This window comes from Gymnogyps californianus, chromosome 2 (assembly GCF_018139145.2).
Source record: "Gymnogyps californianus isolate 813 chromosome 2, ASM1813914v2, whole genome shotgun sequence".
Taxonomy (NCBI): domain Eukaryota; kingdom Metazoa; phylum Chordata; class Aves; order Accipitriformes; family Cathartidae; genus Gymnogyps; species Gymnogyps californianus.
Window position 1 is genome coordinate 106,801 of NC_059472.1, and position 26,604 is coordinate 133,404.

Consider the following 26,604-nt stretch of genomic DNA (forward strand, 5'->3'; position numbering starts at 1 on the left):
GACGCTCCCTCGTCCTCGCTCGCCACGTGCCCGTGCAGAGCGGCTTGTGCAGCTGGCCCTGCCGCGCGCTCCGTCCTGCACCCAGACGTCCTCCATCCCGGGGGACCATCCGGCTCCCTGTCCCTGGGACCCCGCTGACCGCACGGCTGCCGCCACCGTGGCTCCCTCAGCGTCCCTGTGCCCCTGGTCCGTCCATCGGTGCGACCGCGCATGGAAATGCTGCGTAGCGGGGGCTGCGCCCCTGTCCCCGCAGGGCACACCTCTGCACGGGCCAATTTTTAATTGCTGAATTACGCCTGGGCTACTGAAGTTGCGTTCGGCTGATTGCCAGAGACGTGACTCGTGACCGAGTGCTCCCGCGCGCCGCAGAAGTGGGCGTTGATCCTGCCACGCAGAGCTGAGGGCGTCCTCGCACGTCGCCCCTCCGTCACCGCAGCGGCGAAGGGCGGCAGAGCCACGGGGTCAGGGTCGGGAGCGGGCCGGGGCCCTCGGCCACGACGCGGGCTGAGCTCACGGCACCGCAGACCGGCAAATCACGCGAGTTTGGGGAAACGCACACACGGGTCTTATCTTGAACGCGACATTCTCCCCTCGCCGCAGCAGTTCCCGTCACCTGGGACAGCTCTTGCTCCAGAAGATGAACCCAGCGTTGGCAGAGCAGACATCCACGGGGTGACAAGTTCGGTCGTGTGGGGTGGTGGACAACCTTGGGGAAACAACCGACAGACCAAACCCAGCGGCAGAACTTGGAGAAAGCGGGAAACGGAGGGATTTCAAGCGCTGATGGAGAGGAGAAGCGAAGGCAAACGTCTGGCACAAACGGTGTGGAGGGAATGAGAGAGATGGGTGTCCGGGGGAAGGGGGGGCTGGCACAGCGGCTGCGGGAGCAGGAGGTGTCCTCTCTCCCCGGGGAGAGGTGGCAGCGGACCTGAACACAGGACAGGCCACCACCGTTCGGAGGGGACACCGCCTCTGAGCAGGCCAAGCCAAGGCCAGGCTGAGGTGGAGAGGGGGTCGGATGCCAACTGTCCCCTGCCCCATGGGATCGACGCTGCCGTGCAGGGACATCCCCGCCCCACAGCTCAAAAGCTAACGGCAGAGCGGGTCACCGCCAGCCCCGGCGCAGCCAGCACGTTCACGTGGACAGGAGATGCTCAACGGCACGAACAAGTAACCTGACTAAATCGGACACGGTGCATCAAGATACGCTGGCCCCATGACACTTCATGGAGTCCCCTTCCCTGGGTCAGACCCTGAGAAGCAGAGGGGTCAGAGGGACAACTCGGCCCCACATCCGTTTCGGTGCCTCGCTGCCGAGTGCGGAGGGACAGCGGGGACTTCGCCTACGAGCCGTGCCTGGGGCTCTGCACCACCCGCAGCAGGTCCCCGACGGTGCATTTCAGGGTGCGCATGACACTTGTGGGACTCCAGCGCGCCCGTCCCCCCGGGCAGGCGGGGAGCTCCAGATGCAAGGCACTGCATTTCGGACAAGGTCACGGCCCAGCACGGCTTCCCGTCTCGTCGGGAAGGGCAGCAACCCGCGACGCATCTCGGCTAGACCAGCGCTCGGACGCTGCCACCGCTGCCCTCGGAAGACGGAGCCCACGCGGCAGAGGCGGCGCTGCGGTGGGCACCGGCTTCTCCTGACGTCCGACCTGCATCAGTCCTCACCTGGAGCACGGCTACGGTCGAACCCCAACGCCAAGAGGCCTCTGTGCCTTTGGGGCGACCAAGCAGCCCGTGCGATCGCCCCAGAGCGGAGGAGAGCGGGACGGAGGGAGGTTCGAACGCTCTGAACGTAACAATGATTTTTTTATTGTTGTTATAAAAAAAACCCCAAACAAACGCACCCCTAAAGGCGTGCACAGCGTCCAACCACACCTCCGGCGCGTCAGCGTGGGCCCCGCTGCAATCTCCTCCTCTGAAACATCCTGGAAAACTCAGCCCCGGAGCCCAGCCCGGGATTTAGGCAAGGGAACCACAGCACAGGATTCAAACACGCACACACCTTGCTGGCTGCCACGGGAGAAGCGCGGTAACGCCTCCAGCTCCCGCACGGCTGATGCCGGAGCAGGCACCAGCGCCGGGATCCTCGCCCCACAGCACAGGGCGTCCAGGGGCATGAGGGGCAATTCCTGGGCCTTTATCCCATCCGCTTCCCGAACAGATGACAAAAATAAAGCTTTCAACCATAGAAAAGCCACCAGGTGACAGACCATTTGTTTTATATATATTTGTATGTATATATATAGAGAGATATTTATATATATATAGATAGAAGTGGGTTCTTCTTCTCTCATGTAAAAATTCAAAATACAGTTTTTACTATTAACAATCCGAAGTGTAAATGTACAAATTTTTACTGCTAAGCAAAAGGAAAACAAAACCAAAGAAACAAATAAAAAGAAACACACAGAGCAAGAGAAAATAAAAAGAGGAGATAAAGCTGGGCTTGGGGGCACCCCGGGGCACAGGCGCGCACGGAGACCCTCGGGGATCAGACCGCAAGGCAGAGACCACAACGGGATCCAACCCACCGGCGCCAGATCGGCAAACTTTTATTTCTCTTTTAAAAACCATCGCATCCGCCTCTCCGGGGGCGAGGAGGGAAGGGGACAGGGGTGGAGGGGGGAATTCCCTTCCTCAGAAAAGCTACCCCGTCTGCACACGCGGCGAGCGGCCCCGCTTCCCGGCCGGGCGGAGAGCCCCATGGCCGCGCTCCCCTCGCCGGTGTCCGGCGGTGGGGGCACGGCTGCCGCCCTCGGCAGGGGCGCGAAACGAAAGGCGAGCGTCCCGTAGGGGCCGGTTGTTCCGCGGCCAGCTGGGCTCTCCTGCCCGCTCACCGGAGCGGCGGCGGTGCCCGTCCAAGCCTCCGCGGGCAGGTCGGGCGACGACCACGCGACGGCGGTGGGGTGGGTTGGGGTGGGGTGGGGTGGGGGGGCTCTTGCACGGCTCGGCCCACCCCCCGTCCCCCGTCCCCCGTCCCCCGTCCCCGCCGGCCGCCAAACTGGAGGAGCGCTGGGTGGCTAGAATCTAAAGCAGATTTCAAAACACCTCATTAAGCACACACACAAATGAAATCCTCACAGTGCCGGGGGAAGCGAACATGAACCAGAGGGTGTTTAGAGCTTTCAATGTCTGTGCAAAGCGAGGAGGCTGACGGCTGGATTTCCCTTTAGTGCGTATTCTTTCTCTTCCTCTCTTTCACCCTGCCCTGGGCCTTAGGATATCGCAGGGTCCTTGGGTTTGGACTGCTCAGTCCCTGACAAGAGGGAGATGGTGGGATCTTCTGAGTACTCGTCTCCGCCCATGAAATACGGCCCTTCCCCCAGCTCAAAGAATATCGGCAGGTCTCCGCTCCCCATGTCGACAGCGCTGGAGTCCACCAGGAAGAGGGGCTGGGCTGTGTAGTGCACCAGCTGCTTTCCTGCAAAGAGAAGAGTTGGCACGAGGGTAGCGCCTTTCGGGAGGAGGGCAGCCGGGCTGGGCGGGAGGGCCAGCTAACCGAACGCCGGGCAGAGGAACAAGAGCGGCAAGGTTTCGCTCTTGAAACCGCCAACATCGACTGCTTCCTCGCTACTCTCAAGAAGAAGCCCTCCTCGCCACTCAAGCGATGGGACACCAGGACCCGGGGCAAGGCCGCCTGGCACATCAGCAAGGAACAAGAAGTTGACCTTAGCAAATCTGACCTCGTTCCCGGCCCACTCTCTCGGAGATGCAGCGAGCGAGCAGGGGCTTTTCTGTGCCTCCGCGGACACGCTGACTCAGGGAGAGCGCCCTGACCAGGCTGAGAGATGCAGCGCCCACAGCTGGGTGCTGGGGTTGCTGCCACGAAGGAAGAGCAGCGCCGTGGACAGCTCGGGTGATTCCACGCAGAGAGAAATCCCACGAGGGCCGGGGCCGGCAGGGACCTCCAGCACGTCTGGTCTGACCTCCTGCTCGGGCAGGGCCAGCTGGAGCAGGCTGCCCAGGGCCGTGTCCGAACACCTCCGAGGGTGAAGGCTCCCCAGCCTCTCTGGGCAGTCTGCGCCAGCGTTTGACCGCCCTCACAGTAAAAAAGCAGGGTTTTTTTTGTGTTCTGAGGGCATTTCGTGTGTTTCCATTTGTGCCATGGCCTCTCGCCCTCTCCCTGGACACTGCCGAGGAGAGCCTGGCTCCCTCCGCTTCATTCCCTCCCACCAGGGATTTATACCTACAGCTAAGATCCCCCTCTGTACTTTCTCTTTTCCAGGCTCAACAGCCTCATCTCTCTCAGCCAAATAGGCTTTTTCGGAGGAGAAATGATTTTGCCACAGCCTCAATTCTCGTGCTACCGAGTCACTGAAGGCCGAGAGGGCTGCGCGGTACCTGTGTCTGCTGTGCTGGCCTCTGTCTCAGTAGGTTTCTGCTGTTCCTGGGACGAAAGGAGATCCTGAATCTGCAGGGAGAAAGATCAGGTCGGTAAGCGCACTGCACGGGCCAGACGTGCGTGGGTCCTCTCTGTGCCCACCTCGGCACTGACCCAACACACGCACTGCACAAAGCAAGCCGTGATTTACGCTCTCGAAGCCCCACTAAGGCAGAGAGAGACATCCTCAGAGGTTTGCAGGGTTGTCAGCGACCCCGCACAGATCCAGACACGGCCTGCGCAGCGTGCTCCAGCTCCCAGGTTGCAAACGTGACCGGTTCGGGCAGTACACGACCCTGGTTTCACAGATCCTCTCTCCTATATGCAAAGGTCCTGCTCTGCAACGCTCCCTTTGATCACAGCACGAAGCCTTGCTGCACCCGGGGATCTAAAATCCCTTCAGGACACGTTTGTAACGAGTCATTTTATTTTATTTTTCTAATTTAATTTTATTTATTGAAAGTCTGATTGCTCCTAAAGCACCTGATTGCTGCAGGTCCCGGCAAGCTGCCGGAGCGACCCGGGCTGTGGCTGAGGACACGATCCCGTTTCACACCCCTGTCGCACAGGCACGACTGGGCTGGAAAGGCTGAGGTGCGAGTATTAAAGGGAGAAACGGCTCTGCCCACCCGAGAAGCTCCGCTCGCTGCAAAGTCAGGAGGGAAGCCCCGCCGCCCCCGGAGCTAACGTCATCTGGGGAACACGGCGCTGAGCCTGCTAATCCCAGAGCGCTGAGCAGGATTCTCCGCCGGTGCCACTGGGAGGATAACGCCTGAGCAGAGACTCTCCTGCGGGATCACTTTCCCTCTCTGGATTTACAGTCAGCTAATAATCCCGTGGCTATTTATTACAGCAACTGCTGCCACGGAAAAGTCACCTTAGCAAGTATTTCAATGTGTACCCAGCATTTTTTGTTACCGGTTAGCAACCGGCACTAAGTAAAAGCAGACCACGTGTGAGCACGCCGGTCTTCACAGACCGTCTGGCCACAACTGAGGAGCCCTGCAGCTCAACCTACAGCCGGCCCAGGGGTTTTTGTAGCGTGAAGGCTGGGTGAAGACAAAGCCCAACAAAACATCCCTCCCAACATCGTACAGGAGATAAATAATACACAAGTGACCTTGATCCAAACACTACGTGAGCTGAAGAGCTAAGCTGTGAATTTCAAAGGACACCCGTTAAGATTCCTTCAGTAAATCCTGCTTCCAGATTTTCTACAGTGTAAATCTCAGCTCAACAACATGAAGTAATTCATTTCTGAATTACTGAATCTTCACTGTTCATGTTCTTCTCCCAAATCCCGCTAATCCCTTGTCCTGCTCTCCCTGCCCAGCCAGCCCCAGCCCCAGCCGCTGCAGCAGAGCCTCAAGTCAGTCGGAAACGTGGTTAAACAACTTACGGGCTAGGTATTTGTCTGCAGGTGTGTAAAACAGTACTCTGCACCTCTGCACTTCCCCCTACAGCCCTTTTTCCTTGCAAATATCCGAAGAACGTGGCTAGCCGTCGGGTGTCTGCGTCACCCCACTGGGCAGCAGGAAGAAGCAAAAAGGTGGAGAAATGTCCCGCGAGAGACACACACTGGAGATGCTGCAGAATTATTCACTGTGTTCTCCTGCTCCGTATTTTAGCCCACATCCCAGGCAGGGTAAGGCGTACCCCCACTCCAGCGCAGGGTGAGGTGTACCCCAAAAGAGCTCGTGGGAATTGTTTCGCTTAGGGAAAAGCCACAAGGTCTCTAAAGGTGTACTGCGGAGAGGGACACGGTGCTGTCCGTGCTCTCCCCGCTCCACAACACCGGCATTAACACCTTCTTCACAGCCATCCCAGGCGCATACGTTGCATCACCTGTGGGCCCACAAGGTCCCCAGCAAAGAGACTAAATTTGGGCTTTCCTGTTTTGCAAAAACTTTCAAGATGTTTCCTGTTCTGCACCGGGGGAAAAAAACACAAGATCCCTTTGTGCTTTTTCTGATTTAAAAAAAAAAAAAAAGGAAGGGAGGGGGAGAGAAGGGGTTAGAGACTAGCTGAGGGTCTCTTGCTCGCCGTATCAACTGGACCAGAAGACCCCTGCTTGGTCTGGGCTGGCCCAGACTCCCTCTCCCGCACTCCCGGCAGCATCCAGGCTGCTGTTTTTCTTGGTCTCCCTCTCGGTTTTTCTCGCGGAGTTGTTCCGTTTCGTGCAAACACCGACACACGTCCCAGGGCAGAGCAAGGCCAGCGCTGCAGCCCTGGAGCTGGGGCACGCATGCAGCTGGCAGGACACCGGGGCTCCAGACGCCGCTCTGAACCAGGGCAGGGAGAAGGACTTGGCTCTGCCCCAGCCCCGGAGCACGCCGGTCACCAGGCTACTGGCTGCTCTGAGGGACTGGGACCCTCTGGTTTTGACCGTAACTTCCACCCTGCTGCTCCAAGCGCCTTCTCAATGCAGCCACGAAATGCTGCGTTTGACTGATCACCATTATCTGATGAAAAAATCATTTTCTCAGGCAACACTGGCTCTTGCAAGGAGAGTCTGTATCAGCGCCGTGCACGGTGTTCAGCAGTGATGATACGCAAGTAAATAAAATAAATAACACGGCACATGATGGAGTTTGCCTTGAGAAAACCTCCTGACAATTTCAGAAAGTCAGAAGGAGGGTTTATGGAAACCACATGCAGCTCTGTAGGCTTCAGTGCACTTCCCCGTTCAGGGGGCAGAGCTCACATGAGAGATGGAAGTCTCAGCACCTAATTAAGCGAGTATGAGTGATGAAGTAGCCCTGCTCTCTGTATGAGCTGCTCAGAGAAAGCCGCAGTGCTAATTGAATTATTTCCCCTCGGTGGCTCCCCCAGCCCGCGCAGGGCTCCGCGTTCCTCCTCTCTCCCACATCCCCTCCCTTCGGGCTGGGGCTGGCCTGGACGCTCTTCAGAGCCTGTCAGAGCCTTCCTTTAATCACACGGAGAGGCTGCTGCAGAACAGCAGGACACACTTCATTCTGGCAGCTGTGTGTGCATGGAGGGATTTTTAACAGCTACTCACACTGGCAAGGCTGCTGTCCAGGTCGGGAAGGTTCATGTCTGTAACCGTCATTGAAGGGCTAAACAGCTGCCAAAGGAAAGAATGATTAGTGTAGGGAAAGAAAGCAAACCCAGGCGTGCTGTGGAAATTCATGGTTGAAGCTACCGTGGTCCATCTGCCACTGCGAGCCACACGCACATGGTACTGCGAGACGCAGCTGGGGCCCGGCTCCTGGACGGACAGGCAGGAGGGAGGAGGTACTCACATCTAACAGTGCGCTCGTGTCCACGCTGAAGCCGTGCGTGGTCAGCATCGTCTGAAGGTTATCCAGGTTGGAATCGATGGTGTCCAGGTGGTCATTGAGTTCATTCCTGTGCAAAAGAGAGAGGAGCGCGGGCCATCAGCGCTGAGAAGCCGCTCCCAGGCGCTGGGCTACTAAGGGGACTTAATCCACCCAAGGACTGCAACCCTCCGACAACCCGAGCAGGAGAGCAGGGCTGGGATTCCTGGCTCTGCACAGGCGCCAGCTCCCGCTGCCAGCGAGCTCAGGCGTTCTGGTACACCACGGCAGCGACGCTCTCCCCCTCTCTCCACCTAGTCCTCTGCCCTGAGCCTGCCGACATCGCTAGGACTCTTCCTCCCAAGAGGTCCGAGGGTGAGCACAACCCAGCCGAACGAGACACAGTGAATTTCTTACGAACCCCAGGATTTCTGCAAGCCATTTAGGCTCTGCGGTTAGGGTCTCGGTAACCACCAACCACCGGGGGCTGGCAGGGATCTCGGGGCAGCTGCGCTTTCACAGCAAGTAGCTTTGGACCCTTTCTTCAGTCCAAACGCAAGGACCACCGCTGCTTGGCACCGCCCGGTTGCGGATACATGACAAAGAAAGGGCAAGAAACCTTCTTCCCTGCAACAACTTGCTTTGGGGGAGAAGTTTCAAAGGGACCACTGCTGGCCAGAAAAAACCTTCGCGTCTGGCCCGGCAATGGAGAAAACATTATTTGTTCATCAGGAGATGGAGTTTCTAGTAATAACCGAGAGAACTAAAGCTGCTTCCGTGTACCCGGGGAAACAAACCTTCCCACTGCATCCCGACCTGCGCCCGTCCCTGCGCAGCTCCTGGCAGCACCAGAGAGCACACACCTACATGGCGGGGCGTGGGGGAAGAAGGACCAAGCTCCCACGTAAATCACAGCTCGCTCGCCGGCAAACAGCAAGTCCAGGATGAGGACTAACAGTGTAATTCATCTCAGCTAACTCTGCCGCTGAAAGCCGGTATCTTGTCAAAGCCGGGCTCCCTCCGGAGCCACCTGGGAAGTGGACACCGTGCTGGGATGGACGGCACTGAAGTGCCAGCCGCACAAGCCAGGCCGTAAGACAAACCAGGCCAGCTCCGAGGACACGGCTCGTTCCCTCCTACAGAGCTCTGGGATAATGCTGCAGACCAAGGCGGGTGGCAGAGCACGAGCAACCCTGGTAAAGATTGCTTTTAACTGACTTAGAGCTCGGGCTGCGAGACTGAGCTCCAGAGAATGGTCATCCGGAGAGCAGAAGGACAGCAAGGGCTGCAGAGGGGGTGGTGAAGTGGGGAACTGGCCTCACATTCTCTTATTCTCTAGTTCCATGGTGCTCGTGGCATTTGTGTCCGTGATGCTTCAGAACGAGAGAAGAAAAGTGCATGACATAAACTTCATGGTGCTACCGAAAAGCCTACAAGGCTCCCTGATGAGCACGCTTGGGAAGAACAGTCACGGTTGTTAGTGGCCCGGGGTCTGAGCCATGGCCCTGCTGAAAAGCCCTCGAATTTGGCACCGTGAGCAGCAGCAGGTTCAGTTTATTGCACAGTCGTCAGTTCCGGCGTGGCCCCGTGTTCAGTCCACCATGTTCTCTGTCCTAGAAGGGCTCTTTTTGGCTCCTGAAGGTGCTCACGAGGGACCCGCGGTGTTAGGTCCCGCACAGGGAGACCCAGTACTGGCAGCTGAAGAGGAAGATGTCGGAGAGGCACAGGCAGACATGCACAAGCACGAGGCAAACAGCAAAGCCGCAGTTTTCAGTCTCACATGAATTAGAAAAACGCCAGGAAGCTACTTCTCTTCTTGGAGGGTCTGTACCTGCTGCGGAATTTGTCCCTCCAACTACCACTGCCATCAGCACCCTGCAGAGGAGCATTTCTGCGACGATCCCTTTGGGAGACTGACCATCCCCGAGCCCACGCAGTGCGGCGAGCACCCGACTGCGGGGGTACGGCCTCAGCACGGGCAGTTGCGGGTCCCCGGTCGGCTCAGCTGCCCACGGGCCAGTGCCCCTCGCGTGAACCTCCCCGGCTTGCCGCTCCAGAGCTTTCACATTCTCTCCTCCTACAGCAGCACCACGAAGATTACAAAATCAAGTCTATTTTGTCATTGCTGCAGAAAACGAGGAGAGGCCGCAAGGTCACATCGCAGCTCAGAAAGCCTAAGCAGCAGCAACGAGCATCCTGCCAGAACAACAAATATCCTCATTCTGGGAATACTGCGCTTGGGGCCACAGGAAAGCTGGCCGCAGACGCAGCCCATGAACACATTCCTGCCTTACCTCTCCCGTGCACGCAAGCGGGAGCTGCAGAGATCCGTAACTCTTTTTTAGAACCAAGATCCACGAACATACTGCAAATAAATTACTTATCCAAGTTTGTGCTTTTAAACGACTTCCGAAGTCCTCGCTGCACAGCACCTGAAATGCTCTGATGGATTTAAGATGCTTTCAGCAATCCCACAGTACGGAACACCCAGCGGCGTGGAATGGACCAGTCCCAGCCGAGGTGTCATGAGAACCCCCACCTGTGACAAGCTGGTCCTTCCACCCCTACGGGGACCGAGTCCAAGCAGGGGTACGATCCAGATCACACAAAAAGTGACACTGGGATTAGACTACTAACGAACTCCAGACCTTCGAAGCAAGTCTCCCTGTTTCTTTGCAGCAGGAGAGAAGGGGCCCCCGAACCACTGTTTCCGATGTTGAACTGGAAACTGGTAGTTGCTGTCTGGTTCCCAGCACTGCTGGCAGGTAACTCGCCCCGCAGGTCCTGCTCTGCTGAGCTCCATCCCACACCAGGCTAGGTTTGCCATCAAAAAATGCTCACAGAGCAGGGAAGAAAGAGGGAGTGCGATTCTCTGGAGCAATGCAGTTTTCCTTAACTTTCCAAGCGTGTTGTGGGTTGAAGCAAGAGGAACCAGCGTCTCCACAAGAGATAAGAGGTTGCTGCAGAAGGCACTGAGATGCAAGGGGCTGAGGGCTCCGTAAGGTCTGTGCCTGTGTCCCTAAAGCCCGACAGCCCCGAAGGAGCAGCCGGAGCCAAGCGTGCTGAGGAAGGAGGCCAGGAGCTCTCCGTTCCCCCGAGACAGGCCAGGCTCTGAAGGTGAGGAGTCCATCTCCAGTGCTGAGAGATCAACACCTTCTCTTCGAAGCTCTCTCTCCAGCAAAAGGCCTTCCCGACGCCTGCAGCCCACGGAAGAGCAGGGCACGCTTTCTGGGAATGGAGGAGCCAGCAGCAGCACGTGCTGCAGCGTCTGCCACCCCCGCAGCACCGGGCTGCGTCAACCGGGGGAAGAGACAGGGAGCTCCCACACCAGGGTCCCACCGGATCGCTGCGTCCCACGTAACCCGCACCAGGCCCCGCAAACTAACGGCAGAAGCCCTGGAAAATGTGACGGACACAGGATCGATGATACAGGATTGGTGATGCTGACACAGAGGAGCTTTGCCCGTCCCCAGGTATGTGGATGTGCAGGGAAAGCGGGACCGGAAAGATTGTGGAGGTAAAGAATAACCCTGTCCTAAGTGCACGCCCTGGCTCTGCTTCCCCTGTCACACCGACCATCCCCACACTCAGTGCATCTTTGCGGCAAGCTCCCCAGGTCTCGCTCCGCTTTCTGGCTGCCAACCACCTCGCAAGAATAACAAACCCCGGCTACGCAGCGCGCCTCGCTCCAGCGCCGCTTCCTCGGCTCCCGGGGCGGCCCCGCAGAGCACGGGCTCTCGCGAGACCCTCGCCGTCTGAGTTTCCATCTGATGAAGTGATGAAAGTCAGCCTGCGTGGTGTGGTCTCGCTCTGTGTGGGCTGTTTTACAGTCTGAGAAGTTGCTATGTAAAAATAGCACCTTCTTACTCAACAGATCTGCTCTCCGTGGGTCTGCCTCTCTTCCCCAGCAGAAAGATGTGTTTAATACCGATGCCACGGTGGCCCCGGACACTGGGCGAGCGAGCCAGGGCACGCTGTGCCAAGTCCACTGCCAGGGAAGCCCCGACCGTGCGATCCTTGTTATGACTGATGGAGGCAGCAGAAAGCAGGCGACCTGCCGCTCCCTCCGCTGGGAACCGGTTGAGCTGGCAGTCAGGAGGAGCAGCTTTTTATTGGGGAAAAGGCACGTTTTGATACGGACGCTGATGAGAGAACTCCATCTGCCAGTCCCTTGCGATGCCTCCAGCGCTGCCTGCTGCTGCCCCTGCGTGCGCGTTAAGGCAATGCAGCTGCCTGCAAGCCCAGCCAGCGCCCAGCACCACTGCTCGCGCCAGCGTGAGCCACGGCCACGAGGAGAACGTCCTTCCCAGGAAGGACCTGGAGCTCCTGTGGAGCTCCGGAGCTCCAGCGCGCGGTTCGCCGATCTCCATCAGGCCCAGTCAGCGGCTCCCAGCGTCAGCAGCCTGGCTCCCCTCCCTAGCAGAGCTGCCCGTCCCTTCTGATCCTCAACCCGAGCAAGCACAGGCTGCTGGCTGTTTCCCAGAAACAACTGACGGGGCACCAGACACTTCTGGGTGACAAGCGACCCCCAGTCCTCTGAATTTGAAGCGCTGAAGATGTACAGGGCTGCTTTTCTTCCCTGTATTGCTTTCCTTTTCAAATGTTCCTTTTTCTAAAAGCAAGAAGACCGAGCAGCTTTGCAATGATTATCACATTTACGTAGGGAAAAGGCAGTCCCCTGGACCCTGCACTCTCTCCAGGCCATCACGTTGCCGTCCGTCTGTCCCTGGGAAATGGGCTCGGGGTGTAGGACAGCAGGGCCCAGGTCCCACTGGCCTGCAAACAACCACCAGAGCAGTAAGCAACGATTCCTGCACTGACCACCTCTGACATAACCCTTGAGGGGCAGGCGAGACACCGATTTAGAACTGCATTTTAGCTCAAGACATAGTACATTTGTCTTTTGCATTATTCTGTACATTAGCTAAAAGTATTTAAGGGCAATACTTCAGACAGTTTCTCCTAGGCTTCTGTGGGAGGCAGGATACTGGCCTAGATGGATTTTGTCCTGATCTGGGATGTTTTTTATTACGGAAAAGCTTTATTAGAACAGCATCTTGGTGCGCAGTCAGGTTTGCAGTGGGAAGTTTCATTGTTCTGTCATTATCACAAAAACGGAAAATGCATCAGAAAAGTCGTTTCAGCCCCGAGCTCCCATCGCCTTCCAATGCAACGCTTTGTTACCGAGGTGTGTGAATTTTGTGCTGGCAAGAGATACCAAACCAGCAGCTCTCAGGGCTGAAGTTTCCATTCATCAAAACCAGGTACAGCATGGACAACAGCAGAGCAGACCTCCCTCCCTTCCCTGCCAAGACCACCTAAAAGGATGAGAAGCAGTTTAGCCTCCCCTGGCCACTCAATATTTTTAGTTGCTGTGTTGAGTTGGCCAAGAAATCTGCCACTCAGTGCCAATTTTTGGAGCGAGCTTTTTCCTTGGTGATATACTAGCTACAACGTTAGGAAAGCTGACTTCAGTGCACTGGCAGCTCCCTGCGTAGTGCAGCGTTCCCCTGCTCTCTTGCCCAGAATTGCAATGCTTGGGGACAGCGGCTATGGAAATGCTAACCCTTGCTGTGATCTGCAATGAAGTGAGGAAGAGGAAGAACTGGGGCAAAGACGAGTGACCTCTGACATCTGCGAAGTGCGAGTCAAACTGAAAAATACAAACAGAAGAGGATACTAGATTCAAAAGACTCACAGTCAGGCACCTTCAGGAATGAAATGTTTGTTATGTTCAAAGGCAAGAACAGTTCATCGACCATGCTCCTGCACTTTAAGCAGCGTGGAACGCACCGCAGTCACGGCGCTGCAGCGCGTTCGAAGCGGGCAAGCAGTTTCAGGCTGGCAGAATTGTTAGGAACAACAAAAAACCAAACACGAAAACAAACAGTCCTGCAAAAGCAAGTGAAGACAGCACAGGTTCGTTACAGCATGGCCAAGCTCCGTCAGACTTTCTCAGCAAGACAAACTACTTCTGACGTGGCTCTGCTTCTATTAACTTCTGCAGGGCGGCACAGGGACCACAGTCGCTGTCGCATCTAGCAGGGCGCTGAAGCTCTGGGAAAACACAGGCGCTGGCACGCAACGCTTTGTTTAGACAGACAGCGGCCTGCTGCTCTATGTAACGTATACATTATGTTAATAATGCAGGTGTCAATGTTTTTCAGCATGGAGTGGGCTTTGGCTCTTGTAAAGCGGCTCACGAGGGTCCCCAGGTGGACGGCGGATAATGTTTGGGCAACACCGTCAAGCGTTTCCATGCAAACATTCCCTTTTATTGCCTGAATCTCGGTACTGGCACCTGCTGCTAAAATGCTGTTGGTCACACGAAGGTAATTCTCCGTTCAAATGAAATTCCCTTGGACAAAGGATGTCTCATAGATTAAATAACAGCCCGCGTGGCTCACAAAGAGGCACTGCATGCCGTGACCTGCAGCCTTATGGGCTGCTCTTCTCCAATAAATTTGAGAACAACTGAAACATGCTTCGTGTGATGAAAAACAGGTATCGCTGAGGCTTCTTGGCAGGCTGTCGGTGCCTGGGTCAAGCGAGCGGCGTTTGGGCACCCCTGACATTCTGTAAAGTCACCTACCATCAGTAAACACTTCCCTTATTACCCGCATCTCAATACAACGAGCAAACTCCTGGGAATTTAACAGAAGCCTCAGAGAAAGGGTGCCGCGCAGTGTCACGTCCTTGGTGCAGCGCAGACGGCCCACCAGGACACGCAGCTTGTTTGGCTCCAAAGCCTGAGGAGCAAGCGCTGAGCGGTGAGCTCTGACCGCGGGATGCGGGCGCACGGAGAGGCTGCGTGCCTTGGCACGGGGCGCTGAGAAGACTCTGAAGCAGGGTCTGACACACTCCTGGGGACGTGACAAGCAGCGTGCTGCCCATTTAAAACAGCTCACTGCCAGCCCTTCGATCAGCAAGTCATCCTTTCTGCCTGCTCGGTACCTCAGTGCCATTCGTGCTCTGGTCATTCCACTTCCTACTGGGCACCTACGACTGCCGGATGGTTTAGAATCATAGAATCACCGAATGGTTTGGGTTGGAAGGGACCTTTGAAGGTCATCCAGTCCAACCCCCCTGCCATGGGCAGGGACATCTCCCACGGGAGCAGGCTGCTCAGAGCCCCGTCCAACCTGGCCTGGAATGTTCCCAGGGACGGGGCATCTCCCACCTCTCTGGGCAACCTGTGCCAGTGCCTCACCACCCTCAGCGTAAAAATTCCATCCTCAGATCTAGTCTGAATCTCCCCTCTTTCAGTTTAAAACCATTCCCCCTTGTCCTATCGCTCCAGGCCCCGCTAAAAACTCTGTCCCCGTCTTCTCAGCCCCCGTTAAGTATTGAAAGGCCGCAGGAAGGTCTCCCCGGAGCCTTCCACTGCTGCCCTGCTCAAGCAGACGCCAGGTAGCTCCAGTGACATCAGGAAAGGAGCCGAGGCCTCGGCAGGCTGGGAATACCGACCTCCTCCTCCGAGTTTATATTCCCCTGACAGAACAGGATACGTGGAGTTCAGTAACCCCAACGAACAACATGGCAGGTGGAGGTGCTGAGGCACAAAGCTAATACCATCCAAACCCAGCGAAGAGCGGAGGCTGGGGATTCCTTTTATTATTTACGCTTTGCCTTCAAATTCCCTGGGGCAGGGACAGATTTTCTGTTGAATGGTTACACTCTGTCCAGCGCTGCGTGCCCATGGGGCCGACCACAGCATGCTACAACTCTGCTCTTACAAATTCGTGTAGCAAACAGGCTAGGAGCCGAAACGGATACAGGACTCCTGCATGGCTGGGAATCCTTACTGGCCAGATTCCTTCCTTCTGGAATGCTCTCAAAAGGAACTGCAAATAGATGAGAGAAGCACAGCGTTGCTTGCAAAGTGCGGGAGTAAGAGAGCACCAGAAGAAGAGGAAGCACAAGCTCTTTCTTTTAAATGGTTCTATGAAGCTAAGACGAAGCGTGGAGCTCAGTCTCCGCAGGGGCAGGGGGAAAATGTTTTCTGTGTCCTTTGCCTGCTTCTGCACAGCCTGCGACAGTCCTTAATAATTCAGAGACACTCTCGGCAGCGCTTTTTTTTTTTTTCATTTTTATTACCTTTTAAATGGCCAGTTTCAGCTTCTGATGAGCTGTACAATAAAATCTGTCTCTTTTTAAGGACAGCTGGTATCGGTGAGATGGATTGCAGCTCCCTGGACAGGTCTATAAATAGGTGGAAGCTACAGACAAACATCTCCTCCAAGGCCAAGAGGAAGGAGCGAGCAGGCGTCTCCTGACTCCGCGCGTCTCCGAGGTGTAAAGGCAGCAAAGCCTGCGCCATTGCGCTGCCAACAGGCTGCAGACCCTGCTGTGGCTGTCTCTGTACTCACGGTGTAATGTTAAAGGAAGAGGGCTTCTTCCACAGGTTTTGTCCCTTCTCCAAGGAGAGCTATGACACTACAGCTCCGAAAAGTGATGGCTAGCACAGAATTCACACTAACGTGCACATTTCACACTATTATCACCTTGGGTGCGAGAGTCCATAGCGGCCTTCTGGCTAAAAGAGCTCTCTGCTGCCTTCCAGGACCCTGAAACTAACTGTGTCTTCTCCAAATTGCTTTTATACTTCAAGGACAGAAAGTCCGTCCTGGCATTCAGAGGGAAGACCGCAATCCGATACTCTGTTTTCCCCAGAACGCAGGGAGAATGAGAAGTGGCCGAGATCTGAGAAGCGGCTGAGATCTCAATACGGTCAAGGGAGAAGTTCTTGGCAGTTCGATACGGACAAACAACTTTCTAGTTTTTCATCCCAACACTTGCAGTTGCATCTGTGAGCACCGTGTGGTGATAAAAGACATACGACTACACATCTGATCCCTAATAAAAAGCTACCCATCAACTTTCAGCCTGCCACCCACTGAGTCCAGCCTAAGCTTGATGCAAGCTGTGTCCTAGTGAGTAAAGGGGCTGAGTGGAAGAACGTATCCAGCACGACTAGAACTAGGTGGGTAAACGACAGTTTAATGCAAAGCTTCCGCCCTTATTAATTTGGAGGGCAGCTGGGACAGGCAAAAGCAGAGGACAGCACAGGGGCAGTGCTACAGCGCGCACTGTCAGAGCAGGCTCATGGAGAAATGCTGCCCGCAGCGGTTCCAAGTCTCACCTCCCGGTAAACCCACCGGGATTAAAAGCTTCTAGCAAGCAATACTGGAAGCCGCCTGCACTGAGTGCCTGTCAGCTGCCTTTGGACTGCAAATACAACGCAGAAGCTTTTATACTGCGAGGATGTGCTGGGCCTGAGATGAAACACAGCTGATCTGAGAGTGACTCAATTCCTACGCTGGAGGAGCAGGCAGTTTAAACAAGCCCTTATTTAGCACAGGGATTTTAATTTGTTCTTATTTTGGCAGCCCACGTGGCCCCCTGCAGCAGAGTGTTGGGTCCCCCACGCAGGGGGTTTAATTCCGTGCGTGGGGTCGGGTGGTGGGATACACTCGTTGCTCCAAGCAGAACAGGGATGGGAGAGCAGAAGATCTACCCTGGCACTTGCGGGGAGGGCTGCGCTCGGAGCCACAGGGGAGCTCCGTGGACAAATGACCACGTTTGCTTCCAGCGCTGGCTGGAAGCCCAGGTTGCTAGCATCTTTTAAAGCTTAACAGTACAGAGCAGTGGGATGGCTGGCAAGACCCGAGCTCGGCCGGTCTCAGCACAGCACTTACTTGTCGAGGCAGGCAACGCTGAGGCACTTTTCCTGGGGCTGAGGCTGTGTGGTGCTGTCGCCAGCTGCAGCAGTCGTGGTGCTGGGTTCATTCTCCTGCAGGATGGAGTCAATGAACGTGGAGGGGGACAGAGGAGTTTCAACAGCAGGAGGGTTCCCTGGGCTGGCCTCCTCTATCTGGGGGCTGCGCGTGGGACTAGGGGGTTCTTCTTTGATACGGACCACAGGACTACTCCTGAGAGAAACAGAAAGAACGTCGGTAAAAATCTCACACGAACGCGTTCGTGATTTCTAAGATCTGCTTCCACACAACAGGGCAAAAAATCCTTGTGACCGCTGTTGCCTTTTCACATAGCAAGCCTCCAGAGTCAGCTACAAAGATGAGGTTGAACGAGTACCTAAATATTTCTTCTCTGATTCTGATCCTAATCAGCTCCCCTGACACATCAATGTCTTGCGCCGTTACTGCAATCTCAGCGTATTTCTTGTGGCTAAAGGTTTGCGAGGCTGCTCAGTCCAGGACCTGCCATGCAGTCAGCTCTGTATAGGCAAAGTTATTGGAAGGAGGGTGTGATTTTTCTTTAACAGTACAGTTAAAACAATACAGCTTGTGATGTGGACATAGTCTACACAGTACAGAAGTAGCACGGGGTATATACCCTTTTTTAAAGTCACCACTGAGACATGCATGACATAATCATCACCATAGCAGAGGCTGTAGTGTTTCAACTGCTCCCACAACGTCAGCGGAGCAACTCCTTTGTGCAGACAAAGCCTGGGATTGACCTTTTATATAAGCAGCCAGGCATTTTCAGATGTACTATTTTTATGGGAAGGGAAGAGGGCTTCTTTGGTCAGCCCTAATTTTACCACCCAAACTCACTGATTTGGGGGTGTAAGAGGTGCAATTAGTCCTACTGGAAAGGACAGCAACTACAAAAGGGCAGAGAAAAGGGCCATTAAGCAAACATATGGTCTATATTTAAGAGCGAGTGTTCCTGGCAGAGGGTATTAAAGGCAATAAATGGCATTTGTGGGTGATTCAGCACCTCAGGGGAAGTGCCAATGCCAGGAATAACCTATTAAAGAGGAAGAAAAAAGGAGTCGGGAGACCACAAGGTGCTAAGGAAAGATGGGCCCTTCTTGCCCGGGGAGGCTCAGAAAGTTCGAGAGCCGCTGACGCTTGGTGGGAGCGGGGCCGCAGGGAGTGAGGGCTGAACTGCCACATCGAGGGATGCAGCGAGAGGCTTTCACTGACGCAGAACGGCGGCGGCAGAGGCACACAGGGCTGAGGATTACCTATGGCATCTAAGGACAGCTCTCAGCTCTGCTAGGGCCTGTAAATCTGAAGGAGTTGAAAACACTGCTGCTGGCGACCTGTACTTGCTACAGATTCTCAGCCCCTTCACCCGTGCTGTTTGGGACAGAGCTGTCATTGTTATTCTCAGTTACTTGGGAAGGAAGCTGCTTTCTGCACCTCCTCCTCTGTGCAGCAAGTTTATAAGGGCAGGGCAAAGCGAACCCTGCTCCCAGGATGTCGGTCATTTCACAGGATGGAGCTGACAGGCCAACGAAGAGGGCTTCCTCGTGGAATCCAAACTGTGACCCCCTCCAGACAGGTTCACACTAGACAGGGGAGGCAGAGGAACGAGTGTTGTTTGGAAAACAGAATTAAAGCTGAAGAAAACCAACCAACTATCTGCTGAGACGGCAGTGTCCTGAACAAGGCTATCCTGGAGGGACAGGTCCAACTCTCTGTAAAGTCCTGCTAAGGTAAGCGGGACTGAGTTCAAACACCCTGAACATCTCCTGTGCCAAGGGCTGCGCTGTTTTCTCCAGCTGTTGCTCACAGGGGATTCTTAACAGAAGAGGCATGTTATAACGGCGTTTGACAACTCAGCTCACGGGAAACACATGCTCCCTGTGCAGACAGCTTCAGATTTTATGAGAGCAACAGCATACCTTTCATCGAGACTGCCGCTGGGAGATGCTGAAGGGCTGGACTGGGCTAGCTCGGTCACGTCAGAGATAATGGGACCAGAGTTGGCTGAAGAATCCGGGGAATACAGGTTGGAGCCACTATATGCTGGGGAAGAAGCCTGAAATGACAATCACAGCATTCGCGATGTGAAGCGCTAGGCACGTACCGTACGCTGTCCCACGTACGGGAGACGGAGCGGGAGGAGGGACATCAGAACAGCTCAAAATCCTGACCCACCCAAGGAAGAAGGCAATGTGGGACTCAACACGATGCCTAGAAATACACTGTTGCCAACCCAAAGCACTACTAAAAAAAATTAAAAAAAAAAATTTTTAAAAAAATCATCAGACTTCTGTCCTGTAAATTTCATTTTCTTGGAAATAATGGAATTTAAAAAGTAAAAACACTGGATTCTTTTTCTGGATCATTCACACTTGGGCTTTTAGAAGCCCAGATTTTCAGCTTTCCCCTTCCGCTAAAACTCCATTCTTTTACTCTTAAATGAAAGCTGAAATTCATATGACTGAGACCTACAGATGTAAGAAATACAAAGATTTCTACGCTGTAACAGCAGATGAAATGGCTGCATTTTGATCTCAATCTTGTTAAGGAGCAAATTAATTGAGACACTTGAGTGAACCTGAATCCCCTTGCCTCTTTGTGTATCGGCGTTTGTCAGCCCAGGACACAAAGCAAGCTGCAGATTAGAAGATGCACCCAGGAGTCAGAAAACCATGGGGGACGAGGAGAATGCAGGGTAAGAGACTCTGCTCAAATTCTCACAGCCGCCCTTAGCTTTGAGCTGAGCCATGATCTCACTCACCCTCCTCCTTCGGAGCTCTCTCCTGATGCTTCAGTCAGTCAGCGACGGTAACGCTGAGTGGTAGCTAGAGAAAACCCCGGTCCTTACTTCAGATAAATATTTGACTGTCTCTCCTTCAGTGCTTGCCTGTACTGCACGCGCTGTAATTTGGCTTACACCAGCACCACGTTAACCTTCTTGATCACCGCTTAGCACAGTCAAGACCACAGCGCAGACATGCTCCCTCAGCTCCGTCATAGTTAAAAAGAATACTAAAGAATAACCCAAAATAATTCCATCTCACGGCACGCCAGGTGGTACCCAGGGACACGCGGAGATGCTCTGCAAGACTCCCTGCCCGTAGGCTTGCCTTGAGAGGTCGGATCCCCGCCTCCGTATGCACGAGCCTCCTGCCCAGTGAGGAACCTGTCCTGTGAGCGGGAGCATTTCTGCCTGGCGCGGTGCTCACCGACACACCGATAAAACAGGCAGCCACTGATTTGAAACTTTATATAAAGCCCGACGTGCCAGCAGTGCACAGCACGTGCACCGAGGAGCGTGCAGACAGCACGCTGTCCTTGTAACACACGATTGTGCCCTGTTCTGGACCGTGACTTTTGGGCTACCCGTTGTTTCTGCAAGTCTGAGGTTGCGCTCTTGAGCAAAAAACAGGCACGACGATGTGGCAGTAGTGACACAGACACAGCATCCCCAGGGGCCCAGAGAGAGCTGCTACTTTGCGGCGGTGATGCGAGATCCAAGCCCCGATGAGTGGCAGAGGATTCATCTCAGCTATGTCAAGGCCAGGACTACCCATGCCTCGCCCCCGCTAAGGTCTTATGCCACGTTAACACTCTTGTGGTAAAAACACAATCTTTTTTTTCCACTGTCAAAGCAGGGACTACGTACGGCAGCGTCAGGAGCCAGCGCGCTTCTTGGCAGCTCGCTCTGAAAAATTGCCCAGCTATCATTTCTCAGTTCTGTTTGGAGCTGAAAATCATGAACGCTTGAGTATGAGAAAGGACGACCACCTGTGTTTCCCATAATTGGGACAATCCGGTAATACCTGGAAGAGCTCCCGGTGGTTCTGTGTAAGCATTTGCTGCGTGCAAGAATAAAGGCACTTTTAAAAAAAGAGATCACAGGATTAGACGGGAGCTGGAAGGGGAACAGAGAGCTTCCACAGAGGGTGGTCTAACTGCAGGAGAGCTCTTTAATGGGGCTTAGCTATTTTGGTTCTCTGCTAAAAAATTCAGCAGGATCACCTTGGCACACCAGGGCAGCTCGACGTCAGGAGCCAGCGGCTTGAATCCGCTGTCCCGAACAGGACGTCCCTGCAGCAGCACGGGCAGGATTGTACCTTGGAATTGGGGACAGCTTTTATTTTGCTACAAACAGCCGATATGAAAGCTTAGCTATGTTCCCAGCTGTAAAGCCTTGCTCCTGGACTACAGCATTGCCAGGAGGATCAGTATAAAGAAGAACCTTGATTCACACAACAGCTTTGGCCAAGAAACACCAGCTGCCTTTCCCATGCCAGGCAAGCAGGGGTGCCGCAGACCAAGACAGACGCCCCGAATTTAAGCGGTGCCGTTTCCCAGGGCACACACTGATATGAACCAGATCAAACAGAGCATCTAAAATGAAAATAACCATGTCAAGGCATGAGGTTTAGTGGATTAGCATCGGTCTGAGGTGATTGAAAGCAAATAGTGACCCAATGCGTCACACCTCTCCTATCGGGTATGAGTGCTGAGCCAGCCAGCTTGCCCTCAGGGAGTGCCACGAACGCGGCTCTCCAGCTCTTGGGGCGTGGGATGAGTCTTCCAATCCTCGTGGTAAGTCAGAGCCCACAGTTTGAGACCTGCACGGCTCGAAGATGGGCAGTTCTCAGCATTCAAAGCATCGTGCAGTGTCATGACAACAGGGTTTACGTGCAGGCACACTGCAGCTATCAGGTCGAAAGGGAAACAGCAGTATGAGGGACCCCGCTCCCCTCCTCTGGCTTACGCCGCCGAGCAGACTCAACACGCACAGGCCTGGGAGCAAGTCTGTAGCTCATCTGAAAGAGGATTCAGGGCCAGCATGAATGGGTTTGGAAGAGACTCCTTGTGTTCATCGGCCATTGAACAGTCATGGGAAGCAGCACATCAAAAAGTGCACCAAAAGGATGGGAGAGTACAGACAAAACCTCAGGATTCGTTGGGAACCAGCAGCAATTTGAAGGACGGTCCAGAGCATACGTTTACAGAGACTCCTCCTAGAACGTCGTGTCACCGTGTCCCGTGAGGCCACCTCCTGCAGGCACCCGGGTGAGGTGCACCCTGGAGCGTGGCAGTGGGGTAACTGCATGGCATTCACCCACCGTAACGAGGCCAAGGTCTGAACAACATCCACATCGACTCTGAACTCGTTTCTTCCAGACTATGCATTGACGACATCTTGCAGGAGATGCCGTCACCTCAAAAGCTACTGCCTGCTCTCTCATCTCAAGGCTTTAATACCACACAACCTTACTTACATGGGGGGTTATTCTGTGCACAAGCACCGGTTGGCTTTGCTCCGCTCTTCCCACCTTGCTCCCTACCTCCCCACACACAATTCAGCTCTGATCACTTGGGTCTCCGCTACTTCAGGCCTGTGCCTCAGCCAGGCTCTGACCCGCAACGCCTTCCCTGACCAAAAGCAGTCGTCTTTGGAGGGAATAATGCTAATCATACGTGGTCACACATTAATTGGGCACGATGAGCAAATGCTTAGCAGGGACTGACTGACATCAGATGCGTTTTGTTTGTGACAAAACCAAAACATGGACCAAGTCAGCAGATGTAAGCTAAGCGAGAGGGCACCACTTCTGCTTTCAGTGGAATTCAGATGACTCCTCGCTTGGTCCGCAAGCCAAATCCTCGGCCCCACCACAACTATCGTTGAGAATTACCAGCTAACAGCTCTCTCCCCGTTGGCTAAGCTAGAATGAAGCTGTCACCTTAAAATACTTTGCCAAACAAAACAAAGAGGTTGTGAGCAAACGGTTGTACGAAGGCAAGACCAGCTGGAGAGGAGCCTAAAACGGGCCCCTCCCCACGAAGCTGCGTCCTCGTCCCCCTCTCCAAGGCCAGGCGTGCACGGCGTACTTACTGCGTATGGGGATGAGCCGTGGACGTGCTCCAAGGAGTACTGGCGACTGTATTTCGGCATGGAATGTGCTGAACTGCTGTCGTTCAACATCAGGGGGCTGCAAAAGATTCCCAAACACCACAGGAGTTACCGCGCTGCCGGCACCGGGTCTCAGGCACCACCTCTCCCCGGCAGAGCCCGCCGCCCCAACCCCAGAACTGGGTACTTGCACCCACCCGAGGGGCCAACGCACAACCGTCCCCAGGTCTGGGTGCCCTGGAGGGGCAAGCGGCCACGGGAGGTGGTTGTGTCAGTGCAGCAGAGCAGGCAGCCCCACGACACAGAGGAACAGAATGAAGCCCCTGTGACCAGCCCCTGGGCTACATTTTGCAAGTCTATTGAGCAGAAATGTAAAACCTCAGGCCTCAGAGGACTTCTTTATAGTCCCTGGTCACCTCCTTCTGCGGGCCTGTATTGTCAGTGCTCTGCTTGGCTTCACTTCTCCATGGCCAACTGCTCCAAAGATGGATTACTTGTGGTCAGCTGTGACACAACCACTTCTGCGGCCCTTTTCAAGTACTTGAGTACTGTGGAGAAACTCTTTCTCCTTACAAGATAAATCATTTCAGCATGTCTTGGACATTATCACCGTATAAACCACTATCTTCATTAATAATAATCAAGCCTGCTGTGGTGTTGTCTGCCATATGGTGCTGCTGGGCACTGTTCAAACACAAAAGGACAGCCTTGCAATTCGACAGGCAACACGGGACAAGGTGGGGGCAGGAACAGACACACAACAGAGTATCTGCCAGCTCATATGCGAACAAGTGTAAAAAATCAGGTGGAGGAGGAGCCCATCTCACAGGACGAGACTGGAAGAGCGGGGCCCGCTCAGCCTCGTGGAGTGTCAGACCAGAGACAACAGGAGAATCATCTGTAAAAGCTGAGGAGGGAGAAGTAATCGTGCTACAGCACAATCTTGGGACAAAACCAAGTAACTATTAATTGGTCAAAGTGAATTAACCTGGAAATGTTCTTAACCGCTTAGGGCACTTAAGTACTGAATGGTCATCCAGTACAACTAGCAGGGGGCAAAATAATCCACAGCGCATTTGAGGACAGGCTTGATTAGTCTGTGAAGGTGTCACAGCAGCCTGTGACAACAGGAGGCTGGTCTGGATGGTCCAGCCCTTTCGGTATAACGACAGAAACATCATGGCAGTGCCAAGAGACTATTTTAGCAGTGCAAGACCCCAGCCCTCACTGTGTGTGCTGCCGTAGTGCAGCAGCAGTTTCACATAGTGCAGTGGTTAGCTAGGAAGTAGGTTCTGCACGGGCTTATGTGGCCTGGATCGCAAACCCTTCTTGGTATCAGTTGCATAGCAGTGTTAGCTGGTTTTGGCTGGAGCAAGTACTTGAAGGCTCACATGATCCCAATGACCGCTGTCCAGTCCTACCCCACTGGCAAGGCTGCTACAGAAGACAGAGATCTGGGGGACCCACTCTGCTGATCCTCTCTTTATTCTCTCAGACAGGGAATCTTTATCTGGATGTAGAAATGCAGACTTACATCTTCCTCTTCACCCCAAGAATACGGTTGGATTGCACCAATGAAATCAAAAACTGGATAAGCTGTGAGGAGAAAAAAGAAAAAACCTGTTACGGCGCGCACAGTACTTGGACAGAAATAGCTCTGGGACCACTCGGTCCCTGTGCTCGGAGCAGAGCCAGAGCGGGGCACAGGGGGACACGGCAGAGTGCTGACTGCGGCCCTGAGCACAGAGGTGAAGGCTAGGGGTAAAACCATCACACGGCAGCCAACTCAATTCTGCATCGTAACACTGCCAGCCCAAATTTAGCCTTTCCCCGCTGGATTTCCAGAATCTCATGGTAACAGGAAGAAGGCGCAGCGATCAAAATTATTCTTAGACAGAATTAATGCCACTGCATCCCACTGATCCTGCCAGTGCCCAGCCTGGTCACTACATCACCGCATACGTGAACACAAGAGCGTCCCAATCCCTCCATCTGGAAGACCAGGATTTACCTTATTGACAACTTTCTGCTGCTGAGCGTGCTTCTGCCTCAAGCTGGCTACTTCCCTCCACAACGCCTCATTCTCACTGCAAGAGAAGAAAAAGCCATCTGAGAAAAAAAGGCAGCCTCTCAGGCAGAGCAAATAAAGCACGGGGCAAGTCGGAAAACTGCAACAGGGATTTGCCGACATCTCCAGATACTGGCTCATTTACAACCTCCTGGGGCTGCGGGCGAAATTGCGTTCATTAACTTTGCTTTGCCATCATTTTAGCTTGCGCAGCTCCAGAAACAGCAGCTATTCACACGTGGGCAGTAACACAGAGCCTTACCCAGAGCGAGCGAGCAGTTCACATCTGCTACAAGCCATTACTGTGCCCTTGTGGCAAGGCCCCTGGTGACCGAGCTCAATCGCCTTGATCTGGCCCAGGTGCACGCAGGGCCGGTTATAAATCGCCTTCTCTAGAGACAGCGGGGGGAAAGCGGAGGAGGAGCGAGCTCCGCACCCAGGCAGAGACCTAGGCTGCGTCGGGATGGAGCGTGGGCTGCCCAACCTACGTACCGAGGAGCTGCACAGCACCTACCCCTCGGATTTCCTCCTGCAGCAGCAATTCCCCAACTCTACACACTTTTTACAACTCCGTATTTGGCTTTCCTATGCATATAAATGAAAACAGCAATGATCGGGTTTGTGTGTTCTGTGAACATAAAAGACAACGGAGAAATTAGCAATAAACCTGCAAGGTTTTCTCTTATCCTTAAAGCTACTAGAGCTCCAAGGAGCTCATAGGTGATACGGTTTAAGTTATATGTTTACACGACTGCAGCGTTGATATGAGCTCAATGCCAGAGAGTTACTCTGCAAGCAAACCAGCCGTTTCAAGCCTTTTTGGGGACATTCCCCCTTTGTGGGATCTTTACTGCTCAAGCTACAATCTCCCTTTCAGATTTTAATGCAGAGACTTTCCTCTCTGGAGGGTTTTGAACTAGCGGTGACAATCCAGGAGAGGCTGGACGGCTTCTCTTGGCCTTCAGGGAGGAGGAGCAGGATGATGGCGCCTGGCAGAGCCTACCCAGAACGGGGCGGCCAGAGGCCCCTGGTTGTACTCGATTACGATACAAGGGCAAGATGAGCCCTCGGCAGAGCAAAAGGGCGGGCGACAAAAACTCAAGAGAGGGAAAACTCACAGGAGATCACTCCACCTTTCTCAAAACAGGCTATCGCTTGCAGACGCATCAAAAATGTCTGAGTAAAGAAAGCGTTTCCCCCTTGGAGGGGACAGGCATCCCGAGCTGCCTGCTCGC

The 26,604-nt window shown here is 54.3% G+C and overlaps 1 protein-coding gene across 2 annotated transcripts in view; it reads right to left on the bottom strand.

Moving 5' to 3' along the window:
* Window positions 1-2,989: 2,989 nt before the first annotated feature.
* HSF1 (heat shock transcription factor 1) overlaps window positions 2,990-26,604 on the bottom strand; it is a 71,229-nt gene continuing 47,614 nt past the window's right edge. The window contains exons 5-14 of one of the 2 annotated variants that reach the window (XM_050892688.1): window positions 25,313-25,388; window positions 24,836-24,897; window positions 23,284-23,380; window positions 19,325-19,461; window positions 17,531-17,597; window positions 17,364-17,455; window positions 7,651-7,756; window positions 7,407-7,472; window positions 4,348-4,417; window positions 2,990-3,427 (exon numbers count right to left, since the gene is read on the bottom strand). In XM_050892688.1, coding sequence (XP_050748645.1) covers window positions 3,222-3,427; window positions 4,348-4,417; window positions 7,407-7,472; window positions 7,651-7,756; window positions 17,364-17,455; window positions 17,531-17,597; window positions 19,325-19,461; window positions 23,284-23,380; window positions 24,836-24,897; window positions 25,313-25,388 — 979 coding nt within the window. In that variant the 3' untranslated portion in view covers window positions 2,990-3,221. Of the gene's footprint in view, window positions 3,428-4,347; window positions 4,418-7,406; window positions 7,473-7,650; window positions 7,757-17,363; window positions 17,598-19,324; window positions 19,462-23,283; window positions 23,381-24,835; window positions 24,898-25,312; window positions 25,389-26,604 lie in introns of both variants that reach the window. The other variant, XM_050892689.1, reaches the window with a different exon arrangement.